At 39.1% G+C, this 15,744-nt stretch overlaps 1 protein-coding gene across 5 annotated transcripts in view; it reads right to left on the reverse strand.

The window, feature by feature from the left end:
* Positions 1 to 15,744, reverse strand: part of FAM13B (family with sequence similarity 13 member B) — an 89,669-nt gene that overhangs the window by 26,469 nt on the left and 47,456 nt on the right. For all 5 annotated transcript variants that reach the window (XM_024247213.3, XM_054556573.2, XM_024247211.3 and 2 more), the window contains 3 exons: positions 15,359 to 15,400; positions 14,553 to 14,708; positions 12,348 to 12,480 (listed from right to left, as the gene is read on the reverse strand). In XM_024247213.3, the coding sequence (XP_024102981.1) occupies positions 12,348 to 12,480; positions 14,553 to 14,708; positions 15,359 to 15,400 (331 nt within the window). The remainder of the gene's footprint in view (positions 1 to 12,347; positions 12,481 to 14,552; positions 14,709 to 15,358; positions 15,401 to 15,744) is intronic.

Genomic DNA, 15,744 nt, shown 5'->3' on the forward strand with positions numbered 1-15,744 from the left:
TCCGGTAATTCCTCTGGTCTCCATCCCTTCCTTAGGGGTCCATAATTGGTGCACCCACATTGCTTAGTTCTGCATCTTCCCATTTCTCTCACTTACCTTTGGCTCAAACATGCTAGTTACTTCTATTAAATAGGCTGCATATCTCCACTCCATTCTGTACCTTTCATTTGCTGAACAAACACGCAATAAATTGCACATTGATATACTTCTATCTAGCCTACTCTCTCTCTTCTACTGAATTAATATGATCAAAACTGATGAGGTCTTAAGACTAGTACACATCAAATTTATAGCCTTCTCTTCCTCTTGACTATCTGCTAGAGTTTATAAATACTTCTGGTCTCCACTTCTGAAAGGAGATAAAGCAGTTTCTCAGTGTTTGCAAGGTATGAATAATTCTAAGTTTTGAAGGGGCACCATCAATGAAGGTGCCCAGAAATGAATGGATTTTACTGATGATAAATCCAGGTATTTTGATGTAAGTTCTAATCAGGCTATTCAACTTCATACACTTTTTTTTTTTCACCTTCATACACTTTCAACTCCCAAAATATTGATTACTGTACAACTTATACCTATTCAAAATCTATAGTGAATAATCTCTTTGTATCAGATAAAACTCCTAAATATTTACTACGGAATCTAGTAGCACATTTCAAAAAAAATTCTATTTTGCAAAAACCTATTGGATAAGCTTATCCAAAATATAGGCCAGGTGTGGTGGCTCACGCCTGTAATCCCAGCATTTTGGGAGGCCGAGGTGGGCAGATCACCTGAGGTCAGGCATTCAAGACCAGCCTGGCCAACATGGCAAAACCTCGTCTCTACTAAAAACACAAAAATTAGCTGGGCGTGGTGGCACATGCCTGTAATCCCAGCTACATGAGAGGCTGAGGCAGGAGAATCACTTGAACCCAGAAGGCGGAGGTTGCAGTGAGCCGAGATTGCACCACTGCACTCCAGCCTGGGTGACAGAGACTAGGTCTCAAAAAAAAAAAAAAAAGAAATAGATTTATATATATATATATATAGAGAGAGAGAGAGAGAGAGAAAGAGAGAGAGGGAAAGAGAGAAACTCTTAAAACTCAACAATAAGAAAACAATCCAATTAAAAAATGGGCAAAAGACCTGAATAAACACCTCACTAAAGAAGATATACACATAGCATATGAAAAACTCATCATCGTACGTCATTAGGAAACTCAAAATTCAAACAAGATACCATTACACATCTATCAGAATGGCCAAAATCCAAAACACTAACACTACCAAATACTGGCAAGAATGTGGCACTGTCACTCATTGCTGGTGAATGAATGAGAAACACACTCAACTGATTTGAAACACCACTTTTATTACAAATGTATCCAGGCATTTAGTTTATAATAAAGGTGGCATTTCATATTGGTGGCAAAAAGATATATTATTCAAAAAATTAAGGTGCTAGGATATCTAGGTAAACATGTAGGACAAACAGCTGAATCCGCTCTTCACATCTTACACCATGATAAATTCCAAATGGGTCAAACATTCAAACGTAGAAAATGAAACCACAGAAGTATTTTTTTAAAAGAACAAAGTTAGTTTATAATCTCAGAATAGGGAAGGCCTTCCCAACTATGACATTAAAACCTAAAATCTAAAAAAAGGAAAAAAAAAAGACGATAAAGTTTAACACCATCAAAAATGACTTTAAGTAGTCAAAAGACAAAAAAACTGGAAACAAGTATTTGCGACTGATCGTAAGAAAGTAGGTAAGTTCCTTAATAAATAAAAAATATGGCCAGGCGCAGTGGCTCATGCCTGTAATCCCAGCCCTTCGAGAGGCCAAGGTGGGTGGATCACAGGTCAGCAGTTCAAGACCAGCCTGGCCAAGATGGTGAAACCCGGTCTGTAGTAAAAATACAAAAGTTAGCTGGGCGTGGTGGCAGGTGCCTGCAATCCTAGCTACTCGGGAGGCTGAGGCGGAGAACTGCTTGAACCCAGGAGGCGGAGGTTGCAGTGGGCTGAGATCACGCCACTGCACTTCAGCCTGGGCAACAAAGCGAGACTCTGTCTCAAAAAAAAAACGTACAAACCAAAAAGGAAAAATACTGACAACCCAACAGAAAAATGTGGATGTAGACAATTGGAAACAGAAAAGACGAGACTCATCATGGTGGCTCACATCTGTAATTCCAGTATTTTCAGAGGCTGAGGTGGGAGAATTGCTTGAAGCCAGGAGTTCAAGACCAGCCCAGGCAACAAAGTGAGACTCCTTCTCTACAAAAAAATTAAAAATTAGCCAGGTGTGATGGCATGCACCTGTAGTCACTGCTGTTTGTTAAGGTGAGGTGGGAGGATTGCTTGAGCCTGGGAGGCTGAGATTGCAGTGAGCTGTGATCATGCCACTGCACTGCAGCCTGGGTGACCAAAGCAAGACCCTGTCTCAAAAAATAGAATTAAAAGACTTAATATTTCTATAAAAATGTCAATGTAGGCCGGGCGCGGTGGCTCACACCTGTAATCCCAGCACTTTTGGAGGCTGAGGAGGGCGGATCATGAAGTCAGGAGTTCGAGACCAACCTGATCAACATGATGAAACCCCATCTCTACTAAAAATACAAAAATTAGCCAGGCGTAGTGGCGTGTGCCTATAATCCCAGCTACTCGGGAGGCTGAGGCAGGAGAATCGCTTGAACCCAGGAGGCAGAGGTTGCAGGGAGCCGAGATCACGCCATTGCACTCCAATCTGGGCGACAGAGCGAGACTCTGTCTCCAAAAAAAAAAAAAAAAAAAAAAAGTCAATGTAAAAGAAAGTCACAATATATATAAGTTTCCACTAAAAAAAAAAAGTACAAAAATTAGCGAGGTGTGGTGGCACACACTTTTAATCCCGGCTACTTGGGAGGCTGAGGCATGAGACTCACTTGAACCTGAACCTGGGAGGTAGAGGTTGCAGCAAGCCGAGATCGTGCCACTGCACTCTAGCCTGGGCGAGACTGAGACTCTGTCTCAAAAAAAAAAAAGATTCCTTAAGATTAATTTCAGCCTGGCTAACCAATACATTGTGGGACTGTGGTTTATGTAGCACCTAGTACTCATAAGTTTATGTGATCAGCTTTGAAACGTTAAAAAGCAATTTGTTTTCCTTAACACTGCAAGTCAATTTCAGAGAAAACAAATCTCCAATATTATCTTTTATGTCTAAAATGTTGATCTCCTTACAATATTCTAGCCCAGGTGTTGGCAAACTACAGCATACTAGACAAATCCAACCTGTTGCCAGTTTTTGCATGGTCACTTGGCTAAGAAGGGTTTCTACATTTTAAATGATTGGGGGTAGAAGGGAGAATCAAAAGAATAATGATATTCTGTGAAGTGAAAATGACAGGAAATTCAATTTTAGTGTCCATAAATTAAATTTTATTGGAACACAGCCATGCTCATTTCTTACGGTTTTTTCTGGCTGTGTCCATGCTACAATAGCAGAGTTAAGTAGTTGTGGCAGAGACTATATACCCACAATGCCTAAAATATTTACTGTCTAGACCTTTACACAAAAAGTTTGCTGACTCCTACTCTATCTAGCCTTACACTTTCCTAGACACAAGTTACTTTCTACCAAAGCCACCTGAATCATGCCACGCCATAATACATTTGAAACTCATACATCCTGTCCAACTAATATTCCCCTCATGCCACGCCATAATACATTTGAAACTCATACATCCTGTCCAACTAATATTCCCCTCTTCTGCAACTTCTTCACCTTACTGTCACCGCTTGAAAACTTCATTCTAAATTTCTAATCCACCCAACATGTACTCTGTACCCTGGCTAACTATTTCAAAGCTATTTAGTCAATGTCCTTACCAATGTGGTCTAGTTTATGACCAGCTTTCTGTCCTCCAGACAGATGCTACAAGAAAATGTGTCACTTAACATACCTTCCTAGTTGGCTCACTACAAATTCATGTCATCAAACTTCAGTTACACCTCCATTGGTTCTCAAATATCTGGTGACTCAGTTCTGTCTGATTTCTCTCCACAGAGACTCTTGCAAAACTTTACCTATTTCTTCAGATCCAAACCCAATTCCTGTCTCCTCACCCTCTGCAAATGCATTTCATTTTAAAATGGTCAAAGCCATCTGAATTAAGTCCCCAAAACACCTCTCACTTAAAAAAATATTCTATATATCCCCTTTTACTAAAGATTAAAAGTAGCTTTTCCTATTTAGGAATAGTCACTCAACTTGCATGCTGAATCACCTTCCTTCCATCTCTCACTCCCAACCCCCTCTATGCAGTGTTCCCCTAACTACCCTGGTTTTTTTTCTTTCTGAAATTTTTTAGTCTTTCCCTATCTAGTGACTGATTCCTACTGACATGCTCAAATCTCCATCCTGTATCAAGAAAGCAGAAATGGGGGGCAGGGGTGGGGAAGAGGGGAATATCTCTTCCACAACCAGACTGCTCAACTCTTCTTTTTTTTTGAGACAATCTTGCTCTGTTGCCCAGGCTGGAGTGCAGTGGCACGATCTCCGCCTCCCGGGTTCATGCCATTCTGCCTCAGCCTCCCAAGTAGCTGGGACTACAGGCGCCTGCCACCACACCTGGCTAATTTTTCGTATTTTTAGTAGAGACAGGGTTTCACCGTGTTAGCCAAGATGGTCTCCATCTCCTGACTTCGTGATCCGCCCACCTCAGCCTCCCAAAGTGCTGGGATTACAGGCGTGAACCACTGCACCCGGCCTTCTCTTTCCTTTTAATTTCAATGCAAAACTTGTCCAAAAGGCATTCCACACACTGCAGCTTCTACCTACTCAACTGATACTCATTCTCAACCATGAAATCCTCTACCTACCAAAGCTCCTCTTTCTTTACCAATAATTTCTATCACTAAATCCAATAAATTTTCTTTAATTGGAATCTTTTGCTTAAATTGATTATAAATCAGAGAAACTGTTGGAAACCTAAATATAAGAACATATGAAGAAAAGTAAAATCATCCATAATCTATCAGCCAGAAGGCCACTGTGAATATTCTGACTTGGCCTTTTGACTATGTGCCACACACACATGCAGTGCATGCACACAAAGAAATTGGGACTGCATTAGCTTTAGTAATCTACACTTGGTTTTGTATGTTTTGTTTTGTTTTGTTTTTTCAAAATAACTTTACCTCACAACTATTACTTGGGCCTTTAAAATAATTTTAAATGACTCAACAATATCCTATTATATGGATATACTATGATTTATCTAATCATTTTCCATTTAGGACTTTTTGTGTTTCCCTTTTTTTTTTTCCTGCAAATAAACCCCCAGTAAGAATTCTAGTAGAAAAATCTTTGCACACACCTCTGATTTGTATGTATTTCCTTAGGAAACAGTCCTAGATTTTGAAATTTGTGTATCAAAGGTTTAAGGTCTTTTGTTCTTACTGTTAAATGTGTTTTCCAGGAAGTTTACAGCAATTTATACTTCCAATGTCTGTATAAGACCACTTATCTTAACCTACCCTCACCAGCATTAAATATATTGTTCCTGGGTTTCTTAAATTCAACAGCAAAGGCAAAGAAAAAAAAAGCCATTTCATTAGACTTTTAACACCCCTAGCAAGCAAATAAAATTAAACTTACTCTTCTTATTTTTGTACCTTTGCTTCCCACCACCTTTTTTCTCCTTTTACCTCTCTGTTTTGACCAACTTTCAGACTCAGGAAAAAATCCCATCCTCTTTGACATTCCCAACTGCTATGGTCATGGCTGCTTTTTTTCCTCCAAAGTGCTAGAATACAGAGGTTCCCCCAAGGGTTTCTTCAATCCCCATTTATTCTCTTACTCAAGTCACTGCTTTGGCAATGGCATTCACTCACAGACAAAATGAGCCTCCACCACCAGCCACAGCTCAAGACCTCAACATCTGCTTCATATAAACCACCTTGATATTCTAGTTCTGCAACACTGACCTCTTTTCCAATCTCTTAGTGTCTGTGTTTCTTGCCCCAGTTTGCACCTAAATCTTAATCATTTTCACCTTTGGAATTTTCTCTATTTTTTCCTTCCTTCCCTAGGGCTCACAGTTCAGACTTTTTTTTTTTTTTTTTTTTTTTTGAGACAGGGTCTTACTCTTTCACCCAGGCTGGAGTGCAGTGGCATAATCTCGGCTCACTGCAACCTCCTCCTCCTGGGTTCAAGAGATTCTCCTGCCTCCGCCTCTCGAGTAGCTGGGATTACAAGCATGTGCCACCATGCCCGGCCAATTTTTGTATTTTTAGTAGAGATGGGGTTTCACCATGTTGGCCAGGCTGGTCTCGAACTCCTGACCTCAGGTGATCCGCCCACCTAGGCCTCCCAAAGTGCTAGGATTACAGGCATAAGCCACCATGCCCACCAGCTCAGATATTTTAAGTGCTCACCAAATACAGTGCAAAAAGCCTACTGATTGTTGTTGTCCTTACCTCCAATCTTTCCTACAAACTTTTTATGACTACTACAAAAACCTTCTTCCTAAAATACATATCTGAGTACATCATTCCCTCTGCTTCAAAGTTTTCTATATTTTTCTTCTACTGAGAAAATCTACAATTCTTAAGATAGTATTCCAGGCTCTACGCATGACCCAAATCTACCAATATTCCAGAATTATCTTCTCCTATATATCCTCCCACAATACCCTGAGTTCTACAAGTAGCTCTGCTTCATTAACATTCAACATTTCCCTGTAATCTTTACTTACACTACTCATTTTAGTCTCTTTCACAAATCTTGAACCAAATCCAGCCCTATAAAAAGCCAAGTTCAAAATGCCCCTCACTCCAAGACCTTCCATAACTACCCTGGCCAGAAGTTCTTTCCTCTCTTCTGCAAGACTATAGTGCCCTAATAGCACTAGTCATATTCTGTATTAGAAAGTATGTGCATGTACAACCTAGATTATCAAGTCATTGAAAACTTAAATCAACTGGGCACGGTGGCTCACGCCTGTAATCCCAGCACTTTGGGAGGCCAAGGCGGAAGGATCACCTGAGGTCAGGAGTTCGAGACCAACCTGATCAATAAGGAGAAATCCCGTCTCCACTTAAAAAAAAAAAAAAAAAAAAAAGCCAGGCGTGGTGGCACATGCCTGTAATCCCAGGTACACAAGAGGCTGAGGCAGGAGAATCACTTGAACCTAGGAGGCGGAGGTTGCAGTGAGCCCACATCACACCACTGCACTCTAGCCGGGGCGACAAGAACGAAACTCCGTCTCAAGAAAAAAAAAAAAAAGAAAGAAAACTTAAATCAGGTATTTTTGCTTGTACTGTCCAAGTGAACAGGTATTACTGTGTATCGCCCAACTGAACTAACTTATTCAAATAATAAGAGTATCACTGAACTTCTTAGCTGGGGTTGGGGGGAAGAAATGGTGACAGGCTTTTCAAGGCCAAGAACGCATCATTCATAAAGGTTTCCTAAAAACAATTTTAGAAAGAATTAATTCCTGCTCTCTTTATAAAGTAATTGATACACTAATTTCTTTCTTTCTTTCTTTCTTTTTTTTTTTTTTTTTTGAGACAGGATCTCACTCTGTCACCCAGGCTGCAGTGCAGTGGCACAATCTCAGCTCACTGCAACCTCTACCTCCCAGGCTCAAGCAATCCTCCCACCTAAGCCTCCCAAGTAGCTGGGACTACAGGCGTACGCCACCACGCCTGGCTAATTTTTATTTTTTGTAGAGACGGGGTTTCACCATGTTGCCCAGGCTGGCCTTGAACTCCTGGACTCAAGCAATCCACCTGCCTCAGCCTCCCAAAGTGCTAGGATTACAGGCGTAAGCCACTGCGCCCAGCCTGATACACCAATTTCATTCAACAAATTATTTACCGAGTTGCTTACTAGCTTACTATGTGCCAGATGCTATTCTGGTCTTACATTCAACAAATGCTTAATGAATACCTATTAAGTGTTCTAGATAATAGGGATGTAATAAAGAACAAAACGACAAAAATCTCAGCCCTCATGAAGTTTTTTTTTTTTTTTCTTCAAAGATAGGGTCTCATCATGTTGCCCACGCTGAACTGCAGTGGTGTGATCACCATGCCCTGCAGCCTTCCTCCTGGGCTCAGGTGATCTTCCCACCTCAGCCTCCCAAGTAGCTGGGACCACAGGGGAGCACCACTACACCTGGCTAATTTTTTTTAATTTTTTTTTTTTTTTTTTACCATTTTTGTACAGATGGGTTGTCCTTATATTGCACAGGCAGGTTTCAAACTCCCAGGCTCAAATGACACTCTCACCATGACCTCCCAAAGTGCCAGGATTACAGGTATGAGCCACTGTGAGTGGCCCCATGAAGTTTTAATCTAACAGTGGGAGACAGACAATAAACAGACTAGTAATATAAAAGATATGGCTGGGCATGGTGCCTGATGCTTGTAATCCCAACATTTTAGGAGATTGAGATAGGAAAATCGCTTGAGGCCAGGAGTTTGAGGTTACAGTGCGTATGATCACACCATTGCACTCCAGCCTGGGAAAGAGTGAGATCTTGTCTCTAAAAATAAAAATTAAAAGATATATAAAATAATTATAACACTATCTAAAGTGGGGAGGGGGCCAGGTGCAGTGGCTCACGCCTGTAATCTCAGCACTTTGGGAAGCTGAGGCACACAGATCACTTGAGCTCAGGAGTTTGAGACCAGCCTGGCCAATACTGTGAAACCCCATCTCTACTAAAAATACAAAAATTAGCCGGGCGTGGTGGCACATGCCTGTAATCCCAGCTACCTGGGAGGCTGAGGCAGGAGAATGGCTTGAACCCGGAGGGCAGAGGCTGTACTGTGCTGAGACTGTGCCACTGCACTCCAGCCTGGGCAACAGAGACAGACTCCATCTCAGGAAAAAAAAAAAAGTGGGGCGGAATGCGAAGCAGGGAGAAAGGACAAAAAGTTCAGAGACTAGAGTGGGTGGGTAAGTGGGAGGGCCAGCCATAAACAGACAGTGATGAGGAGATTTGGTAAAATTGAGGAAGTATCTGCAAGACTAGGTAAGAATGTTAAGCTAAGGAGATATCCACAAATAAGCAATCCAGACAGGACTTATGATTTAGCTGTCTCAATCCTGACTATCACAGCCAATATTCCGTAGTGCCCATAGCTATATTTTGATAGCTAGATGGCACTGGAAGGTTTTAGGAAGAGAAGTGGCATTATCTAATTTTCCTCTTAAAAGGATCATTCTGGCTCTGTGTTGAGAACACACCATCAGGAAACAAAGATGAGGAGATTAATTAGGAGGCAATGTTAATCCAGGTGAGAGGATGGCAGTTTAGAACTGCAGGGTGTCAGTAGAAACAGTAAAAAGTGGTCAGACTTATCTTCTGAAGTAAGTCATAAAACCTTTGGCTGGGCGTGGTGGCTCACGCCTGTAATCCCAGCACTTTGGGAGGCCACGGCAGGCAGATCACTCGAGGTCAGGAGCTCAAGACCAGCCTGGCCAACATAGTGAAACTGTCTCAACTAAAAATACAAAAAATTAGCCGGGCATGGTGGCAGGCGCCTGTAATCTCAGCTACTCGGGAGGCAGAGGTTGCGGTGAGCTGAGATTGCGCCACTGCTCCAGCCTGGGCAAGAAGAGTGAAACTCCATCTCAAAACAACAACAACAACAACAACAACAACAACAACAACAAAACCTTCATTCCAGAAGTATCTACCCTACACCTGGATGAAAGGAATACCCTTATCTCTGAATACACAGTGACATAGAAAACAATCTGAACAAACAGGCCTTGGTTAATCAGCCGCCCTTTATTTATCATCCTCTTTGTCTAATTATTCATCTGCACCACTGTCCACTTTTCATCAAACCAAAGCATTAAAATACACAGGTGTGTCTGTTTCTGTGGGTCTTGATTTCTGAAGGTGTTCATGTCATGTAAAACTTACATTAAATAAATGTGCATGCTTTTCTCTTGTTAATGTCTTCTGTTACAGGTGCCTCAGCTATGAACCTAATGATGGGTAAGGAAAGAAATCTTTCCTACTCAACAGATGCTTGGTAAAAATATACCAGTGGAAATGTTGGGTGCCTAGTTGGATACAGCAATCTAAAGTTCCAAAACAGGTCTGGACTGGAGATACCAATTTGGGAATCAGTAGCATATAGATCGTAGTTAGAGCCATTAGACTAAACAAGATTACCAAGGAAGTGAATAAAAATAAGCAATCTGAGAAATGGGACCTGGGCCATTCCAAATTTAAGAGATTCAGAAGAGGAAGAGCAATCAGCAGAGGGGAATGAGAAAGAACAGCCAGTGCAGGAAAAAAAAAAACAGAGTGAGATATCCTGAATGTCAAGTGAAAAAAGTATATCAAGGTAGTGGGAGTAATTAATTGAATCAAACTTTACTGTTAGGTCAAGTAAAACATTCAACAGACATCACTGGTGACTTGCAAAAGCTATTTCAGAGGAATGAATGGTCAGAGGAAAGGATTGCTGCAGTGAATTTAAGAGAGAATGGGAGGAGAAGAGCTAAAGAAAAGAGACACAGACAATTCTTCCAGCAATTCTATTTATAAACGGAAGCAGAGAAATCAGGGTGTATGTGCTAGAATGGGATGGGGGGAGTCGAGAGAGGGTTTTTTCTGAACTTGGAAGAAATAACAGTATAAATGTTTTACATTGATGGGAATGACTAGGTAGATAGGCAGAAACTGATAATCCAGGAAAGGGCAAGAGGACAACTATAGAAGCAATAACCGAAAAGCTGTTAATCTAATACACCCAAGTCTGTGAAACTAACAGTGGCAGCTTAACTTCTTTGAAATGTCTTCTAGTTTATAAAATAATTTTATAATATGTTCACATCTTTTTATCATAATCCTCTAATATAGGTATTACCCCCACTTATTTAGAGAAAAGCAAAACGCAGTTCAGAAGTCAGGTAACTTGGCCAAAGTCACACTGATACTGAACAAAGGCAGAATACAAAACCTAAGTCTTCTTACTCTAAATTCCTCTTTAGCCCTACTTTAGTGGATGGTTTAGAATGAAAATATACTGAGGAAACCCACCTTATCTATTAATTTAGCATCTTATTTTTAAAAGTAGTATCAAAATTACATTTTGAATGTCTTAGAAAGATGCTGCTTTTTACATTTAATGGCAATTATATTTAAAAAAAGTTACCACTAACAAATGTGACAGTGACAATAATTTAGTCATTATTACAACAATGTTCCTAGGTTTCTGCTAATCAAGAAAGGATGCCAACAGTGGAAGTTCAGAACACGCTACACCAAATTATTCCTCTTTGGCATAAGGATTATTTTGAGCTTATTATTTTCAGAAATAGCAAACACAGGATAATACAGAGAAGTTACCCTTTTATAAAAGAAATTTTCACCTGTAGTAGAAATCTCCATTTCTATGGGTGTCTCCTCTCTGTACGAGCGGAGAAAGATGACTCTAAATCACTAAAAACTATCAATCTTCAGAGCAAACCTTAACTTTGCTTACAGTGCTTTTCCTGGTCATCTTATTACAACTAGGTCTCCTCAACACCCTTTTTTCCTTTGTTTCAGGACATGATGGCATTTAAGCCACCTCTGAGAGATTTACTCACTTCTGCCGAGTATCTCCCATGTATATATGAGGTATACATGTCTTAAAACTTGTTTTTCTCTTGTTAACCAATATTCTGTTACAGGGATCTATCCCATTCTAAGAACTGTATGAGAATATTATATGTTCTCCCCTATACCATGTTCTTCAGCAAAACTCCTAAGAAATACAGAAGCTGTCTTAAAAATAACAAAAGTCAACCATAATACCACCTAGCTACCTCGGCTGACGTCATAATTTCTAGGAAAATAATTTAAAATAAGTTTTTCTTTTTCTTTTTTTTTTGAGATGGAGTCTCACTCTGTCGCCCAGGCTGGAGTGCAATGGCGCAATCTTGGCTCACTGCAAGCTCTGCCTCCCGGGTTCACGCCTTTCTCCTGCCTCAGCCTCCCGAGTAGCTGGGATTACAGGCGCCCGCCACCACACTCGGCTAATTTTTTTGTATTTTTAGTAGAGATGGGGGTTCACCATGTTAGCCAGGATGGTCTCGATCTCCTGACCTCGTGATCTGCCCGCCTTGGCCTCCCAAAGTGCTGGGATTACAGGCGTGAGCCACCACACCCAGCCAATAAGTTGTTTTATACTTCTCTACCCAGTGATGTTTCCTAAACTCTGAAAGAATGTATATTCTTGGGGATTTATAATTGAGACAATTAAGTGTATCAGCAAAATACTGAACTATAACTTCTGGCATCAAAGAAATACATGAAGCAATCAAAGTTGTACATCTAACACATATTTTTGACATTCCTTACCTGGGTATTTTCTTCATTCTCGAATACACAATCTTGCTGCATAACTTCATTGTCTAAATTAGTGCTAGCCACAGGTTTTGAACAGTCTCTGTTACTTTCACTGGCATTAATAATATCATCAGCAATATCAACCCTAGGGATGAAGTTTAAAAATTAGATCAGGCCAAATGTTGAGTGTGTAATGCCTTTACTTTAAAATAAGTAAATATCAATAATGATTGAAACTTTTATTTGTTAAAGAAAATGTGTACTTTTCATAAAAATCCACACTTTTGTCTTGCTAAATTAGATTATTAAATCTGCTACGTTTTTGTCTCCTTGGGATGTTGTTAGGGACCACGTTATCCCCTCTAAAAATGTTCATAAGCGAATAAATAGCTTTTACAATAATTTATGTGCCAAAATAATCATTTCCCTTGTAAATGCACACTCTCACATAATGACACATCTGTCCTGATCAAATACAAGTCCAGTACTAGACACTACAGTGTCCAACACCTTATCAAGTAAAACAGAAATAGCTTCCTACTGCAGAGTTGTCATCTTACAGTTTAGAATATCCAAAACACTGCAGTTTTTGTTTCAAAGATGATACCACTACCCTCAATAGAACATGTGTTCCCCAGTGGTGAAAACTGGACTATCGTCTGAGCAATGGGTATAGGTTTACAGGATCCCTAGCTAAGCTAAGGACAAACTCCAAGAAATCTGCGTACATCCTTTGAAACATTTTCCCACTATTTCTAACATTTAGATACTGATTTTTTCCTTCACATTCTGCCCAAATACTCCCAATAGATCCAGTTGTATACATGCTTTTTTTCAATTTTTTTCTTTCTCTTTTCTTTCCCTCTCCCGCCTTTTCCCAGTTGTATGCATTCTAATCATGCCTTCAAAGTACACAAACCAAGGCCATCAAATAGAGCTGCACTGGCTGGCAGTGCCATCCATGGCACGCTTGCAATTGTACTATATGGTATTCCAAAAATAAACATTCCCAGGACTGGTTTTCACATCCATTTACATTTTTCATTTTATATTTGATAGCTATTCTAGTTAGCCCTTTTAAAAACTGTCTTTAAAAAAAAAAAAACCACTCTCCAATTATCTTTTTTTTTCTTTACCTTCCTATGAATCTTCTAGATTTGGGAACATCTTTCTCATCTGTGCCCCCCAAAAAAATTGATATATGAAAAACATGAAATCACTGCATCATGGTCTCTGAGGGAGGCACACAGGTATCCTGAAATACAGGACTGAAGTAATAGAAAAGAAAGAGAGGCTTTCCTTCACTTAAAGGTAACAGGTCAGATGAAGAGTTGAGTAACATCATGCATTATAAGTACTTTTAACTAATACATATTTAAATACAGGTATTTAATATGAGTATTCCTTGTTGGAAAAGCCTGGGACCAGAAGTGTTTCAGATTTGTTTTGTTTGTTTGTTTTCGGACTTTGGAATATTTGCCAGTTAGCAACTGGCTCATAAATTATTTTAAAAGCCATTCATTTGCTCATGAAGATGTTCAGAGAGCACAACAAACAAGGTCCCTCAAAACATCCCAAGGAGAGGTGCCAGACTGGCATCCCTAATCTGAAAATCCAAAATCTAAAATGCTCAAATGAGTATTTCTTCTGAGTATCATGTCAGTGCTCAAAGTTTTGGATTTGGGAGCACTTCAGATTTTGGATTTTTGGATTAGGGATGCTCAACCTGTATTAAGAGCTAATCTAACAAAAACGTAAGGAGGGGAGAGGCTGGTGGCAAGGGATAACTATTTAAATAGCAAAGGATGATTCTGCCCACCATTTCACTCAATGATTATATGCACTATAGTGATATCAATCTGCTGCCCCGTAACTGTCTAGATGACTCTGTTGCAGAGTCTAATTTTTTAAAGTTATTTTTCATACAACATAATTCCTAAAAGTAAGCTTGTTACTTCATTCGATGTTCGGGGGAAAAAAACAACAAAAAACAAACAAACCTGTGCTGGACTTAATAAAACATATATTATGAAAAAAGTGATGAGATATCCAGTGTTAAGTATGGATGTATATACAAGTATATATACAAAGTCACTTTTCACAAACTCCTTTCAGAAATCTCCAAGAAAAATGAGATCCTGTTATTTAAGTAGCAATACAGTTTTAAGATAAAACAATTTTATAACATTTAATAAACAACAGCAAAATGTTTCTTACTGGTTATTAGATCCTTCCCCATCACAATGAATACTTTCTGCTTCATTATTACACACCACACTTTGTTGCTGTAAATTCTTAAGATCATGATCTATGCTGCTCTGCAGATCAAAAAGGTGCTGTTCCACAGCTGCTCTAATTGTTCTTTCTAAAATACTACAAAACAACACGTTTTAGTAAGAAGCAGTCACTCTAACTGGATATCTGGTGACACAAACATAAATGCTAAAACCTGTGACCAGTAAAACTATTATGGTACTTAAATGGGTAAACCAAAGTGTAAAAAGAAATACATAAAAGGAATACATGATACTGGCTTAAGTTTTAAAAGTAAAATTTACCCAAACAGACAATCATATACAAATCAACCATAATGTCACTATTATTACTGGGATGGGAAGGATCAGTTGTCCCTATAATTCACTCCTCACTACACAGAAAACCACTAAATAAGGCTTTTCAAAGCTATACTTATAAAGCAAAATAATCTAACAGCTAAATGAAACTATGAGTACTGCTCACACTTTTTATGTAAAGTCTACTTTTTTAAAACTTATATTCTGTGAACATTTTTCAGTTATTTCAGAGGATTCAAAAAAACCATCTGAAGAAAGCTCATCTTTATTTTGTATAGTAATGCAATGGGTTTCTTCTTCATTTGTTCCTATCACAGTACATAAAAAACTAGTTTACTGCCTGTGTACAGTCTTTCCTCTAAAATGAGCACAAGTATATTATTTTCATTTCTACAGCTTAGAAGTATTTTAAAATCTTAAAAATCTGTCTTCTATAAATATACTACTTACTCTGTAGAGGCTGGTAGGATGCTGATGGGAGATATATGGGTGCTGCAATCAAAGAAAGAAATTAGCTATAAAAATGTTCAATACTCAATAACTACAAAATGTGCTGAAATCTGCCACATTTGCACTACCTTAACACAACCAGAAGAACACATACTAAGTGTTGTATTCTTGTTTACATATCAAGTTAGAAATATTTTCTGAATCTTGTTGGCAAAACTTTCAAATATTAACCAAAGAAAATAAATTTGGAGAAATGTATCACTAACAAGACCAAAAATTTTAAAGTTAGAATTCATTATGAGCTAGGACCATTTCATGCATTTATCTCTCATTTAATAACTTTCAATACCCAAGGAGTTACAACTATTTCCCCTTTTCCACAAAAG

This window comes from Pongo abelii, chromosome 4 (assembly GCF_028885655.2).
Source record: "Pongo abelii isolate AG06213 chromosome 4, NHGRI_mPonAbe1-v2.0_pri, whole genome shotgun sequence".
In the NCBI taxonomy this organism is placed as follows: Eukaryota; Metazoa; Chordata; class Mammalia; order Primates; family Hominidae; genus Pongo; species Pongo abelii.